We start from the raw sequence: 15,302 nt of genomic DNA on the forward strand, positions 1-15,302 counted from the left end.
TATTCCCTACAGCTAAGATTGTTGTCATGACAACAACAGCAACAGCAAAACAACCAAACTACGATCATACAAAGTTTGAATATGAAAGATTTATGGAGTACTACAAAGGCCCTCCTATCTTAACTCAAAGTCATGTTGACCAGGTTGATTATAATATTTTTGCCCATAGCAGATGAACTTATCACCATCAATGTTAAAAATTAAGCCTGTCTATTATTTACTCATCATTAGTACTGTGTGGAGTTGGGGGTGCCTTTTTTTGTGGAAAGCTTGGGGATCACCAGTTCTACCTTACTCCCCAAATTCCTCAAAATGGACTTTTAACTCAGTCTCATTCTCTACAGACTGACAATGAATATTATTTGCCACAATGGCTTTGGGAATAGGGTTTGATTCTCGTTGTGTTGGAAGGATAATAATTTATTCATTTTGGTCTTCCCCAAACTATGGAAAGTTTTTTCCAAGAAAGTGGAAGAGATGGGAAGCCTGCTACATCAAAACTTTACTTTAACAACAATGATATTGGTGCAAATATTAAAGAAATGCAACCCATTATGACAGATTAGTGTAAATATCCCAGAAATCTGTGCAAGGGAAAATTTTTGCTTATAATCACTTTGGTTTTGGCTTTTGTGTGAGAAATGCAGCTGTTGTGACATCTGTTGTCAGAAATGACTGTCATTGCTCTTAATTATGTGTTGAGCTGTGTCCAGCTGTTTTAGCCCTTGAAGATATTCACATCACTGGTAGGAACTTTAGAAACCTGCTTCTCCCTAGAAATCAGGTGGAAAAAATTAAGGCAGAGTTAACAAGAAATAAAGGAGAAACTGAGGCCAGTGATAACTATTTGTATCAGAGAATGTGCTTAGGATTAACAATGGAAGTAGTAAATGAAGTGTGTTTAGTTCTTCAAGGACTCTTTATACTAATGATAAATAATTCCCCTATCTTGAAGAAAAGAACAATGGCAAAACGATTCTAAAAACTATAAGTGATGTCAAAACCAAAGAGGCATGTCCTCCTTTTAAAACTACTTCTTTTCTAAAGCCAAGCACAAGCATAAACCTGCAAAACATTAGGTGGTGCAGACCAATGTTCCCATTTTTATTTTAGAGGAAGTCTAGTTTTATATTTTGGATCCAAATTTATTTTAACTCAGTAGGTGGGGGAGAGGGGATAAAATTAAACTAACTACACTTACATGAAGACCCCTAATCGGTTCAGACAAGGTGTTCTCTTTTTTGGTACATGGGTTTCATTACTATTATTTTGGTGGTCATAAGTCAGACATTTTTCATTTGTCTTAGCTGAGGGATGGAAGGGATATTGATCTCACCAGATGACTAATATTATTGTGTGGATACTCTATCAATTTCTCCAAAGTAGTCCTATGAGAGATATTGTATGTATCTTGAAGGAATACGCACACTGGCCTGAAAAGACTAATATTATATTATGAAGTCTCTTACTCAAAGTCCAGTTCAATTTATAGAAGAAAAATAGTCTTTTAGCAGAAGACAAAAACTGAAAATATGCTAGCAAATGCGGCGCGCGTGTTCAGGGACTCAAGGTAAAGTATTTTGGGGAAATTAATTGGCGTTTACTAAATAAATAATCATTAAAAAAAAATCATTTTTTGTCAAGAAATACAAAAAAAATTAAATATGACCTACAGTGCCTCCATTTTTTTCCCCAAAAGTAAGCAAGCTTATATCCATCGTGTTGGAAACTTGAGTAATTTGGCAAGGCCGTTTGAACGTTACTGTAAACTCTTTTCGGCTAAAGTCGCTGTTGTCTTCCGAAAATACAATTTCTCACTGTTCTCTTCCCACACAAAGGGCATGTATGTATTAAAGCGTCGCATGACAATCTTCATCGGAGCGAAACTTTTCCGTGTTTTTGTTTCTTTCCCGAACTGACCGAAAACCAAACACAGAAGGAAAGAGCCAATCACAGAGCAGATTAGAATGAGGCATTCTTAATTCTGGTAACCAACCAGAAATGGCGTTCCGACTGAGATCAGGGTACGAGATTAATTAACACAAACATTACGCTTTAGGGTTTCAAAGGAATAAAGGCAGCTGATGAATAAAATCAACATAAAAATTGTTTGATTTATAGGGTTGTTAGCCTGAACTCCCAGCATTCATGGCGCAGAGTCAAGTGAAAGCTGCAAGTGAAAATGACCTCACACCTGCTGGTGAGGGGGCTTTGGATTTTGATGACAGAAATTCAAGAGGTGAGAAGAAAAGTTTGATTCTTTTACCAGAATATTTCAATATATATATAAGGGACCGTTCATTATTTATCGGAGGGGGGGGGGGGGGGGGGACTGGGTGATAAATTCAAAAAAACTCCTTTTTTTCCGAAACCCCCTCAATACTGAAAACAAGAAAAGTTTCAGGACCCCCCTATTTTATTGGGGAATGATTTCAGTGCCCCCACCCAACTATAAAATACGATTTAACATAATTACTAAATTTAGCATACTGTTAAATAAACACATTTCTCCTGAGCCTGTTACTCTTCCGCTGCGTGTGGTGGTTATTAACTAGGGGTGTCATCTGAGCTGCCAAATTCTTCTATAATTTCTACCTCCGAGTCATCACTGGTGGCGTCTGTGTCTTCATCACATATCAGCCTTGCTGTAACCAAAGATTGCACTTGTCCAGTGTTTGTTCGGCACGTGTGACAGGTGATACGCTTAATTTTGTCCAACTTTTTCCCAGATTTTGGCAAACGATGAAAGTTCAGATATGTATTTAATTCAGAAACAGTTAGTTTATTTAATCGTCCATTTACTGTTAGTTCCTCCCAATTATATTTGTCGTAGCCTATTTCATTTCTTTCTTGTACATTTATTTTCTTCTGATTTGTTCGATATTTTCTCTTCGCTTGATGTCAAGAAGGTGTTCAATTGCCTTTTTTATTAAATCGCTATCAGTCCAATGTTGCATTGAGAAGTTCTCAATAGCCTCATTGTTCTCGAGATTTAAACAACCCGACTTAAAATGCCGGGAAATCTGAACCCGAGGCTGTTAGTCATCAACAGATCTTGGTTTGGCTTGATCATTGTTGAGAGGCGTTCTCCAAACAGGGAGAAAGTGTGGAGGGTTGGCCTGGTCCGGAATTCGAACTGGCTGAGGAATTCTCGAAAGTTCAGGCCCAATCCAGTGGTGACGTGAACAGTAATCACAAAGCTAGTACCATCCAGGTGTTCTCTGCATCCCTCTCTAATAAAATCTGGAAACAGTTCTCCACGCTTACCATGAATTTTCTGAAAATTTGCATGACCCTGGAACCTTCTTTCTGGCATTGTCAGAGGCGCACTTCTGTTAACTTGACAAATGTTCTTCATCGAAGAAAAACATTTTCTCCTTTTTTGTGACTGGTAAGCAGTGATGTACTCTGATAATACAGGAGCATCGTCTACCCTTTTTTGCACCTCCTGAGCTACCATCCAGGCATTTCTCTCCATTCTTCCCTCTTCATACACTTCATATTCATTCAACGACATGCCATCGATCTCCTCTGGTATCATCCCTTCAAACCTCTTCTCAACTTCCCACTCAATTGTGCTGCCATCTACCACAGCATCTCCGATAGCACTGTTTGTCCTTTCCGCCTCATTCTGTCCGGTGTCATCTCTGGGTCGATGACACCGTTCTCGTATATCTAGATTAAAAAGTCTCACTAATTCTGCATCACGAAACCGCACTGAAAAGTTAGATACCCCAACCCCTGGGCCAGCGTCTGTAAGCTGTACTCACCTCGGCTGCACAGGTGGCAATTGGAGTTCTTTTAGCGTATCTAACACCAGTTTTCCCAAGTCCACAATGCAATCATTTATCTCAGCAAGATCTCCCGACGGGCTGTCATCTTTATAGCTTTCTAAGTGATCTATTATTTACTGTAACTTCTCAAGAAACACACTAAGGTTTGGCGCTATGCATTTAGCAAGTCTGATGGTCTTTTCACTTTCCATTGACTTTGTAGAGGCATGAAACTCACCAAGGGCATAATAACATACATCTGTAGTAGATTTTAATATAAGTTTTGTGTTGCACTTGTAGTACTGGGGTAACAACTATACAATTTTATAATAGTTTAGTTGCTGTTGTATTGCTGTAAATATGTGTATAGTTATGCTAGATATTTAGTAGTGTTTACCATATACAAAAGGTTAACTTCGACATTTTAAACATTGACCTTTTTAAAATTGCAAGCTCCCCCCCTCCCCCTCCATAACTCAGCAATTACTCCAGGGCCCCCCTTTTTTAGTGACCAAAATTTCAGCCCCCCCCCCCCCCTTAAAGTCACCCAGCCCTCCCCCCCTCCCCTCCGATAAATAATGAACGGTCCCTAAGCAACAAAATTCGAATATCGTTCCCTAGTGTGGCTAACTAAGGCTGGAGTGACTCTTCCCAGTTCACTGCGTTTTGAATGTACGTGTAAGAATTTATCCAACGGTCAATTAAATAAAACGTTTACAATTTTTAGTACTAAGCTGCGCCGTTCGTTTCTTACTCAGGTGCACTAAAAGAAACTCAAAGAAAAGTATCGTTTACAACGAAACGCCATTGCGCTGCAGGCTATCTACTAATAGATTATCTTCTTAATTGCTTCATTCTAGCAATAGCAGAGCTTTGCAAAAATAAGGGTAATGACAGTCACAGGCAGAATGATTTCAACAACGCCATCTACTTCTACACGGAAGGAATTAAAGTTAACTGCAAGGATGAGCAACTGAAAGCCCAACTGTACAGCAACAGGGCAAACGCTTTATTTTGTTTGGGTGAGAAGTCTTCGTTAGCTTCAATTGTGTTATCAAAATGTCAAAGAGTTCTTCAATCGAACCCTCATCAATATGCTAGCTTTCTCCTCATACTTTTTTCTTTCACAGGAAACTATACAGATTCCTTGACTGATGCAAAAGTTGCCTGTTCCTTACAGCCATCTTATTTGAAAGCGATCTTCAGAGGTAAAAGTAACTGAAATACAAAATCAATTATGTTAACATTTAAAATATCTACAGTGAAAGACGGTCGATATCACTAGTTTCATTGGGACGGGTAAAACTTTGCAGTGACATATTTCGAATTCGCTACACCGTCAAATTGTTAGACCCGTTTGAACAAAATAATTTGTTTCGTAGTTTCCTTTGTAGATTCGGGAACTGTGGCCCATCTCATTTAGAAGGCGCCATTTTAAAACCGATACTGTTTACATGCATGTTGCACACCGATAATTTAGTGTTTTACCTCAACTTCCACACTTCCCAATATTATGGGCCCGGGTTTTGAAAGCCTGATTAACCTTATCCCAAACTAATGGAAACTTTTTCTCAACTTTAATTACTAATAAATAAAGATTCTTCCAAAGATTTTTGCCTGTAAGTTGTGACTTACGACTTTTCTTAACCATTAGCCCAAAATAAGATTTTAAAAACATTTTTAATAAGCGACATATAAACCTCAGTTAATTTTTAATCGGGGGCTAGCGTTAATCGGCTTTCTTCCAATCGGGCCTTGACGAATAAGGTCAACCCCTTTTCTCTCCATTTGCTGTCCCCTTGGATTTAAAATTTAGGGTCGGTGGTTCAGATTTAACAATTAGTTGAAAAGAGATGGAGTCTGAAACCAGAAGGCGCAGTAACCCAACCAAATGATCATCTGGAAACAAAAGTTGTTATCACAAATGCAAACTGACCAGTTGTTTTGGCCCCAGTTCGTCAAAAATAGCAGCCATACTAAATACCATAGATTACTCCGAGCGTGATGAAACGTGACGTTTGTTGGAAAACTCCGAGAGATGCGACCTTGATTCTATGCCAAGGCTGAACGCTTGGGTATTGATAGCCTGCTTCTCAGATGGTCCAGGTCGCTCGCGGCCACACACTCTCTTCCTTCCCTGTCTGATAGACTTCATTCGCCGCGTCCGACCTGCACCGTCTGGGAATCAGGCTAGGGTATTGACTACACCAATAAAAGTCAAATTTTGTGAAAGGTTTACCGTATTACTTGACTAGATTTATTTCAAATTGGGTTTGGATATGGATGGTCGGGATAGCTTAACTTAAAAATGATAACTTGCCTCTTGCATGAAACTCTTCTGTGAAGAACGTATTAAGAAGTCATGTCATTAAGAATGTGCCACTCGCTCTTGGATTTAAAAAAATCCCTTTAATATTTCTACCACAAAAACTATCTATCCTTACTATTAAAATGCAGTTTGAATGATCTAAAGGCTTATTTTTTTTCCCGATACGTTGATTTTACTTGTGACAGAAATGTGCTAATTTGAGGCAGGGGCAAATGGTTTTCAACTACCGCTGAAAACTACTTCGCGCTACCAAAATCTTAAAATTTGACTTATTCGATAGTTTATTACACGTTTTTGCCGCTTCTGTATCATTTGAGACTTTCTCTGATCGAAACAAAATGAATTACCAATACTTAAGAAGACGATTGAATAATTGCAGCGAACTGGACGCCGCGGAATTATTGACTTTGATTGGAGTAAGAGTTCTCAAACGTGGCACCTAAGTCTGGCCTAAAACTTTGTTCTACTTTTTTATTATTAAATAAAATTTTCGGCACACTGCAAAGTAAACTTGAACATTTTGCTAGCCAGCTAATGTTGTCCTGCGTGACACACCCCTATGGTTGAGAAGTTGTTTTGTTGAGACACTTGTGTGTCACAAGACCCTGATCACTCGTTTGCAAAGCAAGTTTTGTGTCAGTGGTGCAGCTCTTGAGTGGTTCCGCTCCTAATCTTCCAATCGCTCGCAACGAGTGTTCATCAAAGGTGTGCTCTCCGAAATGTTTGACCGCCGTCATGTGGTACCCCAAGGGTCCTGCCTCGGGCCACTCCTCTTCTCTTGCTACACCTCTAAGCTGTTCGATATCACCAAAGATCATCTTCCTGAAGTCCACTGCCTAATGACGAAACTCATCTCTATTTGTCGTTTCGCCTGGACACGTCGTCTGGTACAGAGATGGAACTTGCTGCCATGTCTGACTGCATCAGAGATCTACGAGCCTGGATGATTAGAGATCAGCTAATGATCAATGATGGTAAGACGGAGGTGCTACTGGTCGGCACGCGTCAGCAGCTGTGCAAGGTGCAGATAGATCCAATCACAGTCTGTTCACCAACTTCATCAGCCAGGAACTTAGGCGCCTGGCTGGACTATGAATCAACTATGAATTCCCACGTCAATAAACTCTTCACCTTTATAACATCAAGCATATATCGGAGTACTTGTCGCAGGAAACTACTGAAAATGTAGTACATGCCTCTTTCACTAGTCGTATTGACTGCTGCAACAGTCTCTTACATGTCTGCCCGCTATGCAACAAGATAAGTCCAGCGCGTACACAACACGGTTGCGAGGATTATCTTTGTCATAATACACCAATACTTTTCAGCTTGCATTGGCTACCTGTCATGTCTCGCGTTTATTTTAAAATCTGCTTGTTTACCTTTAAGGAATTTCACGGCCTTGCTCCAATTACAAGGAAGATCCTCGCAGTTAGCACGCAATTTAAGCAGTTGCGAAAAGAGGTCGCAAAGGTTATGGGTTTGATCCCGTTCAAGCCTGAATTTTTTTCAGGAGTTCTTTCGCAACTGCTTAAGGTGCGTACGAACTGGGAGGATCTTTCTTCTAACTAAATGTTTCATCGACAGTTCATATGTTCATATATTCATATTCATATCCATTGATAATAATATAATAATATTTATTTATATGGCGCAAGTTCTACTATACAGTTTTCAAATGCGCCTCACAAATATGAGCTGTGTATAATACTAATGAATAATAACAATAAACTTTACGTATGTGTATAAAATATATCAGAGCTTTATTCGTACGCTTGAATAAAAAGTGCAGCTTTAAGCTTCTGTTTAAAAGTACTAAAGTTCGAAGTGCTTCTGAAGTTGTAAGGAAGAGAATTTTACAATTTTGGTGCCGCTGCTATAAATGCTCTATCGCCAAGTGTAGGTGAGGTCTTTATCATGGGTGGTGACAGGAGAGATTTATTCAGGAGAAATTTATTCATCCTTAACGAGTATACTACGAACTCACAATATGAGCAGCTCCCAGTTGGTTTGATAGCTCAGTTGATAGAACACTGCACTGGCATCGCAGAGGTCATGGGTTCGAATCCCGTTCAGGCCTGAATTTTTTTTCAGGCCTCCTTTTCGCAACTGCTGAAGTTGCGTACTAACTGCGAGGATCTTTCTTCTATCTAATTTACTTTCTGTTTTCTAATTAATCTCTTAACTATGCGTGACAATTGCCGCGTGTGCCATAGATTTAGTTTCTTAACAAAATTGTGTGATTTGCTGTATCCATGCAAACCCCTTGATAACTCAACAAATATTCCAACTGTATTTTTATTTTCATCGACAGCCCTTGTTATATTATCTGCAAGTTTAATTATTGCATGATTTGTAGAGTTTTACTTTTAAATCTATCATTGATGGTAATATTGATGATCAGATCAGATCTTGTTTTATCAACGTAGGCTTTTTGTACCCAAGTTTTTCAATTATTTTAGCAAAACAAAAATAAAAATGGATAGACAGCCTATAACTAGAAATAGCCTTTTAATCCGATGATTTATACAGAGGCGTTACTATAGCTATTTATGGTTGGTCTGGGAATTTTCCAGTTGAAAATGGTATTTGAAAATATGGGACAATGGTATCAATATATGTGGGGAAACATATTTATCTATTCATCCTTGCGAGCAGATTCCTGAGTTACAGAAACATTCCCTTGGTATCGTTACCCAGAAATATAAAGTTCATGCTTAATTAACCTTCTGCCTTAGCTTTTTCATGACCGGGTAAAGAGATTTCTTTGCTTCTGCGATTTCTTAAGGGAATCGTTCTGCAATCCCCATTCTAGTTCTCTTTAGAACATTTGCAGACCTCCTCATAAACTCCTTATACTGTTATCGAAGGAATTTCTTAATAGTAGGTGGGGGTTTTCTATAATCTTTCTTTTTTCCAATCCTGTGGACTCTTTCAATTTCAAATGTCCTGCTCAGATGTATTAATGATGATTTCCATCGGATTTTATTTTTAAGCAAGTGGTCTGTAGTCTTTAAATAGAAATTGGTACATACTTAGATCAGACGTGTAAGTTAACAATAATCAATAATGGTAAAAAACTCAGTTTCGATGGGCCAATTACAGATGTACACCGGACTGGACTGGGAGGTGACTTGATTATTCTCCATCCAGGACAACACATTGCTCTCTGTTTGTGAAAAAGTCTGTGGTACACCACAGTATATCACCTCTTATTAATTTGAACCTTGAATTTGCTGTCTGGAAATTCTTGTAAATAAGGTAAAATATTCCATGCACTTCTCGCTTCTTGTAGAACATAACAATCCGAAGAGAGATGCCCTTTGTGTTAGATCAAAGTTTGTCTGTTCAGACAAAGGAGCTGTAAAGTTTGATTTGCACTACTTTTGCCTGAGACATCGAAATAGTATGGAAATTTGTACCACATGTTTCGTAGGTGGATTGACCGGAATATATATATTTTTTAGAGCAGAATAGGAGAGAAATCTGGGATCGAAAAACGTTGAATGGCTGTCTTCAGGGATTCTGATTAGTTTTAGGGCCCAACGAGTGATGTTTGGAAACGTTCACGGGCTCCAAATGTCATGATTGTGTTTTGATCTCATAATTCGTGACGTGAATAGTGAGCCCAAAGTACCGCACGCATATTCGATCTACCCTATGAGTGAGTGTGAGAGTTTGAATCAGAGCTTTAAACTTGGAGGAGATAAAGTTCTTTTCTTCGTCTTTTGAGATATGAGATTTAATTTATAGAAAATTGCATACCAGAAACACTTTTACTTTAATGAAAATAAGCATTAGTTTCAAGTGCATTTTGACTAGCCTACACAACGTGAATGCTTTAGAAAGCAGCCAGCGTATTTGGAATTTGTTATTGTTTTAATTGCCTTGTGGAATGCTTGGTCTAGGTTTGTGTAAAGGTTCTTATTACATACAGCTGATTCGACAAAGGTTGTCCACAAAAAGCGTAACAGCGTACGCGACAATGCCTAAAGGTACTCTGGAAAATGCCCAATAAATTTCAATAAAAGCTCAGAATCCATAATACCTCGACCGTACAGCGAAGACTTGAGATGGCAGGCAATGTGGTTTTGGTGTTGCATGATATGGTCTCAAAATTAGCACGTTAGTCGCTAACTGACAATAACAATTGAAATGTGCGAGTCGGGAAAAAATAAACTTCTGAATCGTTCAAATTGCATTTTAATAGTAAGGATAAATAGCAGATTTTTGTGGTCGAAAAATCGAACAAATTCATTTTTGACTCCTCAGTGATGACATGGCCTTTTAACAGTTGCACAATGTGCAAAAATTCAATAGAAATATTCCCGTTGGTGTTATCAGAGCATTTTCCTTTTGAGGAAGGGTGCTTCCCGTCAATTTTCAAACGGTTTTGTCGAAACACAATCAACATCCCCGAGATCCTTTTATGGCCTCTGAAAATATCGGTAGTTATACACTGTTCATCCTAAATAAATAAAAGTTAATATCCTAAATAAAAGTAACGAGGAGCGATTGTTTGGGAACTTAACGGCAAACAAAGTCTCCCTCTCGTGTATTTCTTCAATGAGTGATTGCCTTCTTAAATAAGCCAAGATTTATCAGTCCAACTTATTTTTTTTTATTAGGAGCAAGTGCATGTTTTCAGCTGAAACAGTTTGAAGAAGCCATCACGTGGTGTAAAAAGGGATTAGCAGTATCCTTCACTACAGATGCCTCAATGGAAAAGATTTGTCATGTTTACACTTAACGATACTTTTTTGGTTTTGGTTTTGCGTGCGTACCTTCTTGCTCAAGTCCCATTAGAAAAAAATAATAATTCTTTAGTCTTCGTAAAAATTCGGTCCAATTTCGTTGTTGACCTTAATATAAACCCACCATGAATAAGATAAAGATAGAAAGTGAAGGATACATAAAAGAAAACAGGCAAACATGTTTGAAGAATTTGTAAGTTTTTTGTTACTTTTCCAACATGCGTGATACAAATCTTGACTAATGTAAGATTGACAAGAATAACCAGAAATTGGTGGAACTAAGGAGGAAGTCTGTCACTGAATACAACAAGCTGCGAGATAAAGAGGGAGGGGAAGATTCAGGTAAATGTAACGTCTTATAAGCTATTATGGAAACTACATATAGGTGAAGAAACCTTAAGATGTCCGGAAGTTTTCTAAAGACCCGCGAATCAAACTAGAAAGAGTTGCTAAATTCAGATTCCATGTGCAGTTTCTCTAAGCTTTCTTCTTCTTTTAAACGGAGAAACGTCCTTAATCAAACGTAATTTCATACGAAAGCCACGGTATCATTTGAAATTTTTCGCACTAGAATTTTGGTGCTAAAATTTATTTGTTCAATGGCTTGACTTTGCATCTATAAGCAAACCTCCGAGTATTAATCTGAATTGGTCGAGTGCAATCGAATTTATGACCGATTTGACGTTGATGGATTGAAATGACTATTACGTGACCAAGGAATGAATACTAGGAGGCATGAAATGGGAACATTTTTGCCAAACACAAATCAACAAAACTTAAAATTGACAAATTGTCAGTCTAAAATGCCAAAACTATAAACAGAAATGTTTTATATGAATATTTTCCCCAAGACATTCGTTTTTATAAGTATTTCTGTCACATAATTTATCACTTTAATGAAGTTTTTGGACAACTGTTGTGGCTAATAACAGAAGCTTTAGTATTACATTGTTTAAAAAATATACTTTTTTGTCCCAAGTGTTATCTATAAGGAATTATACAATGCACTAAATACTACGCGCGCTGTGATTGGTCGTTGCCCATGATCTATAAGAGTACAGACACACGGATGACGTCACGGGAAAAATTGTTTTCTTTGTTTTGTCCAACATGGCGTGCGGTTTAGAAAATGTTTGCGAGATTATTTCGAATTGAGCAAGTGAAGGCCTCGAGAAAAGTTTAGCAGGAGCTGTTTACAAGCAAGAAAAAGAAGAAACCAAGGCGAAAGTGTTCTTGTCAATTTGCAAATGCCTAAACTGGAAAAAATCTTCAAAACAGCTGTTATCGCTACGAAAAGGCTCACAGTTTTGAAAATATTTACTCGATTATTCTTATTTGAGCAAGCGAAGGCCTCGGAAAAAAATTAAAGGGAGCTGTTTACAAGTACGATAAAGAAGAAAAGAAGAAGCCGACACGGAAAGTAGCGTATGGGACTTTGAAAATGCCTGAACTGGCGCAAATCGAACAATCAAGCACTACGAGGCAAGTTTGTCGTGTTTCCTTTCTGTTCATTGTTTAAAACAAATAGATTCCAAGTTGCCGTTCGTCTGTTTAGTAATAGATCACAGAAGACGTTAAAATGTGGTAAGTCAGATTTCTTGGTCCTAGGAATAGCACAAATAGGCAATCGACAGAGGCCGAGTTTAAAACAGGTTATGAAATACCCAAACGTCTTTTAAAAAACGAAACTGGCTAAAAATACTATCAGAACAAGAAACGTTGTTTTCAACAGGAGTCTCGTGATCAGAGTGTAGTTTTATACTCCGATGATGGTCTTGGTCTTCGGTTCTTCGAGGGGGAAGCAAGGATAGCCACTGCTGACACCCAAGGTAAGCCACCTGGGACAACGCGGAGCCGCAAAAACGCATTTCGAACTTGTTTCTGTTCAGCCGGAATCTCTCGCTACCTCCATCTTCATTGGCTCAACTTATGATCCTTTACCATCTCAGACAAAACTCACACAGTGTGGTATCATTGATTCTAAAATCTCCGAAGGTGTGGCAGGACACGTACACCTGCAACCACCACTAGGTTCTCGCTGTGGTACAAGACCTGGTTAAGGTTCAGTCTAAGGTGTTATACCAAGCACCAAATTAGCGAAAAACGACAGCCATCCCGCTCATCCAGTAACGCAAGGCCTCCATCCCAGACTCTGACCAAGGAAGCTAGCAAGCATCTTGCTAGCTGGTATTGGTGATAGAATGAACGGTCGCATAGGAGAAAACTATGAAGGAAATGCTCACGAACGGAAAATGACCAGATAGAAAATCTGGTCTCAAAACTCAGCATAGCTTTAAAGTCACTCCCTGAAGTGTGCAACTAGTAATATCCAAGTGGCTGCCATGAAAGCTTCTACTATGATTTCGTCAATTCCAGGAAACTGTAGTATTAGGGAAGTGGGTTTGGCTGCTTAAAGCGCCAATGGAAAATGACCAGATAGAAAATCTGAGAACAATTTGTGATGACAGAGGCTGGTTATGTCATATCATGTTATGTCACACTAATCCGGATGGGATATCATAGCTCCTTTGGCCAATTAAGTAGTACTCACCTGTGGTCTCAAAACTCAGCATAGCTTTAAAGTCACTCCCTGAAGTGTGCAACTAGTAATATCCAAGTGGCTGCCATGAAAGCTTCTACAATGATTTCGTCAATTCCAGGAAACGGTAGTATTAGGGAAGTGGGTTTGGCTGCTTAAAGCGCCAGGTGAGCGGGTTGGGGAAACGGGTGGGAGGAGGTGGTGATACTATTTGAAGCTCACAAAGAAGTGTCACAGGCAAGAGTGACCCTGATGACGCGTGGAATTTTTAGACTTTTTTTGGACAAAACTCTTCTCTAAATTTTATTTCTCTTTTGTCCGGTCCAGATATCCATCTTTAATTTCTTTCTGTTACAGTTTACCTAATTATGTGAAATTGGCCAACTTTATCTTTGTAAAGCCTTGCAGTTGCTGTATAGTTTCTACTGCCAAAGTCACACACAACGAACCCCTGTGGAGTTGAAATATGTCCAGAAATGGCGAAACTGGCAAATTTGACGATATTTCGCCAAAGGTTGAAATTCAGTTGAACGAGCCCAACAGAAGGGTACCAACAGAGCGGCGAATTCGACGAATTCGACGAATTTAGCGAAACTGGCAAATTTGACGATATTTCGCCAAAGGTTGAAATTCAGTTGAACACCCTCAACAGAAGGGTACCAACAGAGCGGCGAATTCGACGAATTTGGCGAAACTGGCAAATTTGACGATATTTCGCCAAAGGTTAAAATTCAGTTGAATGAGCTCAACAGAAGGGTGCCAACAGAGCGGCGAATTCGACGAATTTAGCGAAACTGGCAAATTTGACGATATTTCGCCAAAGGTTGAAATTCAGTTGAACGCCCTCAACAGAAGGGTACCAACAGAGCGGCGAATTCGACGAATTTGGCGAAACTGGCAAATTTGACGATATTTCGCCAAAGGTTAAAATTCAGTTGAATAAGCTCAAGAGAATGGTACAAACAGAGCGGCGAATTCGACGAATTCGACGAATTTGGCGAAACTGGCAAATTTGACGATATTTCGCCAAAGGTTGTAATTCAGTTGAACGAGCTCAACAGAAGGGTACCAACAGAGCGGCGAATTGGACGAATTTTGGGCGAAACTGGCAAATTTAACGATATTTCGCCAAAGGTTGAAATTCAGTTGAACGAGCTCAAGAGAAGGGTACAAACAGAGCGGCGAATTCCTTCCCTCATGCTTTGTATAAACCAGTCTCTTGTGTAGTTTGGCTTACTTAGATTTATTAATATAATCTCATGTCAATCACAACAGTAACAACTTGCTATTTAAAACCAGCCTTCTATAATCATTTTTTTACTAAAGCTACAATGCAAATGATTTGTAGAAATTGTGAACTCTCAATTGTGCATGCATATTATAGACGTCAGTAAAACAATTTTATAATTATTATAAACGTATAGCGTATTTATATTTTGGAAAGTAAACCCTCTATAATACATCCTTTATCAGCAATACACAAAAGGATATTAGTGAGATTTATAGTTTGCATTATTTTAACAAATTTATGTGAAAATGCCCTGAAATGAAATAGTGATCTCATTTAAATAGGGAAAATGGCGGTAGTCTTGTTTTTAGAACATGTAAAATGTATCTCGATAGACCTATTCGGCTAACGCAATGCTGTACATAAATGTTTCGTTCTAAGTATTTCCATATCATTTAAATGGAACGCTACATTATAATGCAAATGCAATAAACAAAGAAAGGTAAGCCCAGGGGATTTGAATTGGGTAACAGAATAGGTCTAACTTCCATTTAATTTGTATAAAACAAAAAATGGTCCAACAATATTAAAGACCAGAGTACCTCTAATTTGACTATTCATTGGTGGGAAACTCCTGTATCATGTTGCTTAGAACATAATTCATGAACATAATCGCGTG

At 38.6% G+C, this 15,302-nt stretch overlaps 2 protein-coding genes across 8 annotated transcripts in view; one reads left to right on the top strand and one right to left on the bottom strand.

The window, feature by feature from the left end:
- The window catches only part of LOC146488159 (uncharacterized), a 538,028-nt gene that overhangs the window by 277,245 nt on the left and 245,481 nt on the right, over positions 1 to 15,302 (top strand). For all 7 annotated transcript variants that reach the window (XM_085121821.1, XM_085121804.1, XM_085121849.1 and 4 more), the window contains 2 exons: positions 10,731 to 10,798; positions 11,105 to 11,198. In XM_085121821.1, the coding sequence (XP_084977947.1) occupies positions 10,731 to 10,798; positions 11,105 to 11,198 (162 nt within the window). The remainder of the gene's footprint in view (positions 1 to 10,730; positions 10,799 to 11,104; positions 11,199 to 15,302) is intronic.
- The window catches only part of LOC146488171 (uncharacterized), a 286,546-nt gene that overhangs the window by 11,657 nt on the left and 259,587 nt on the right, over positions 1 to 15,302 (bottom strand). The window lies entirely within an intron of this gene.

Source organism: Pavona decussata, unplaced genomic scaffold (assembly GCF_977016875.1).
Source record: "Pavona decussata unplaced genomic scaffold, jaPavDecu1.1 SCAFFOLD_11, whole genome shotgun sequence".
Taxonomy (NCBI): domain Eukaryota; kingdom Metazoa; phylum Cnidaria; class Anthozoa; order Scleractinia; family Agariciidae; genus Pavona; species Pavona decussata.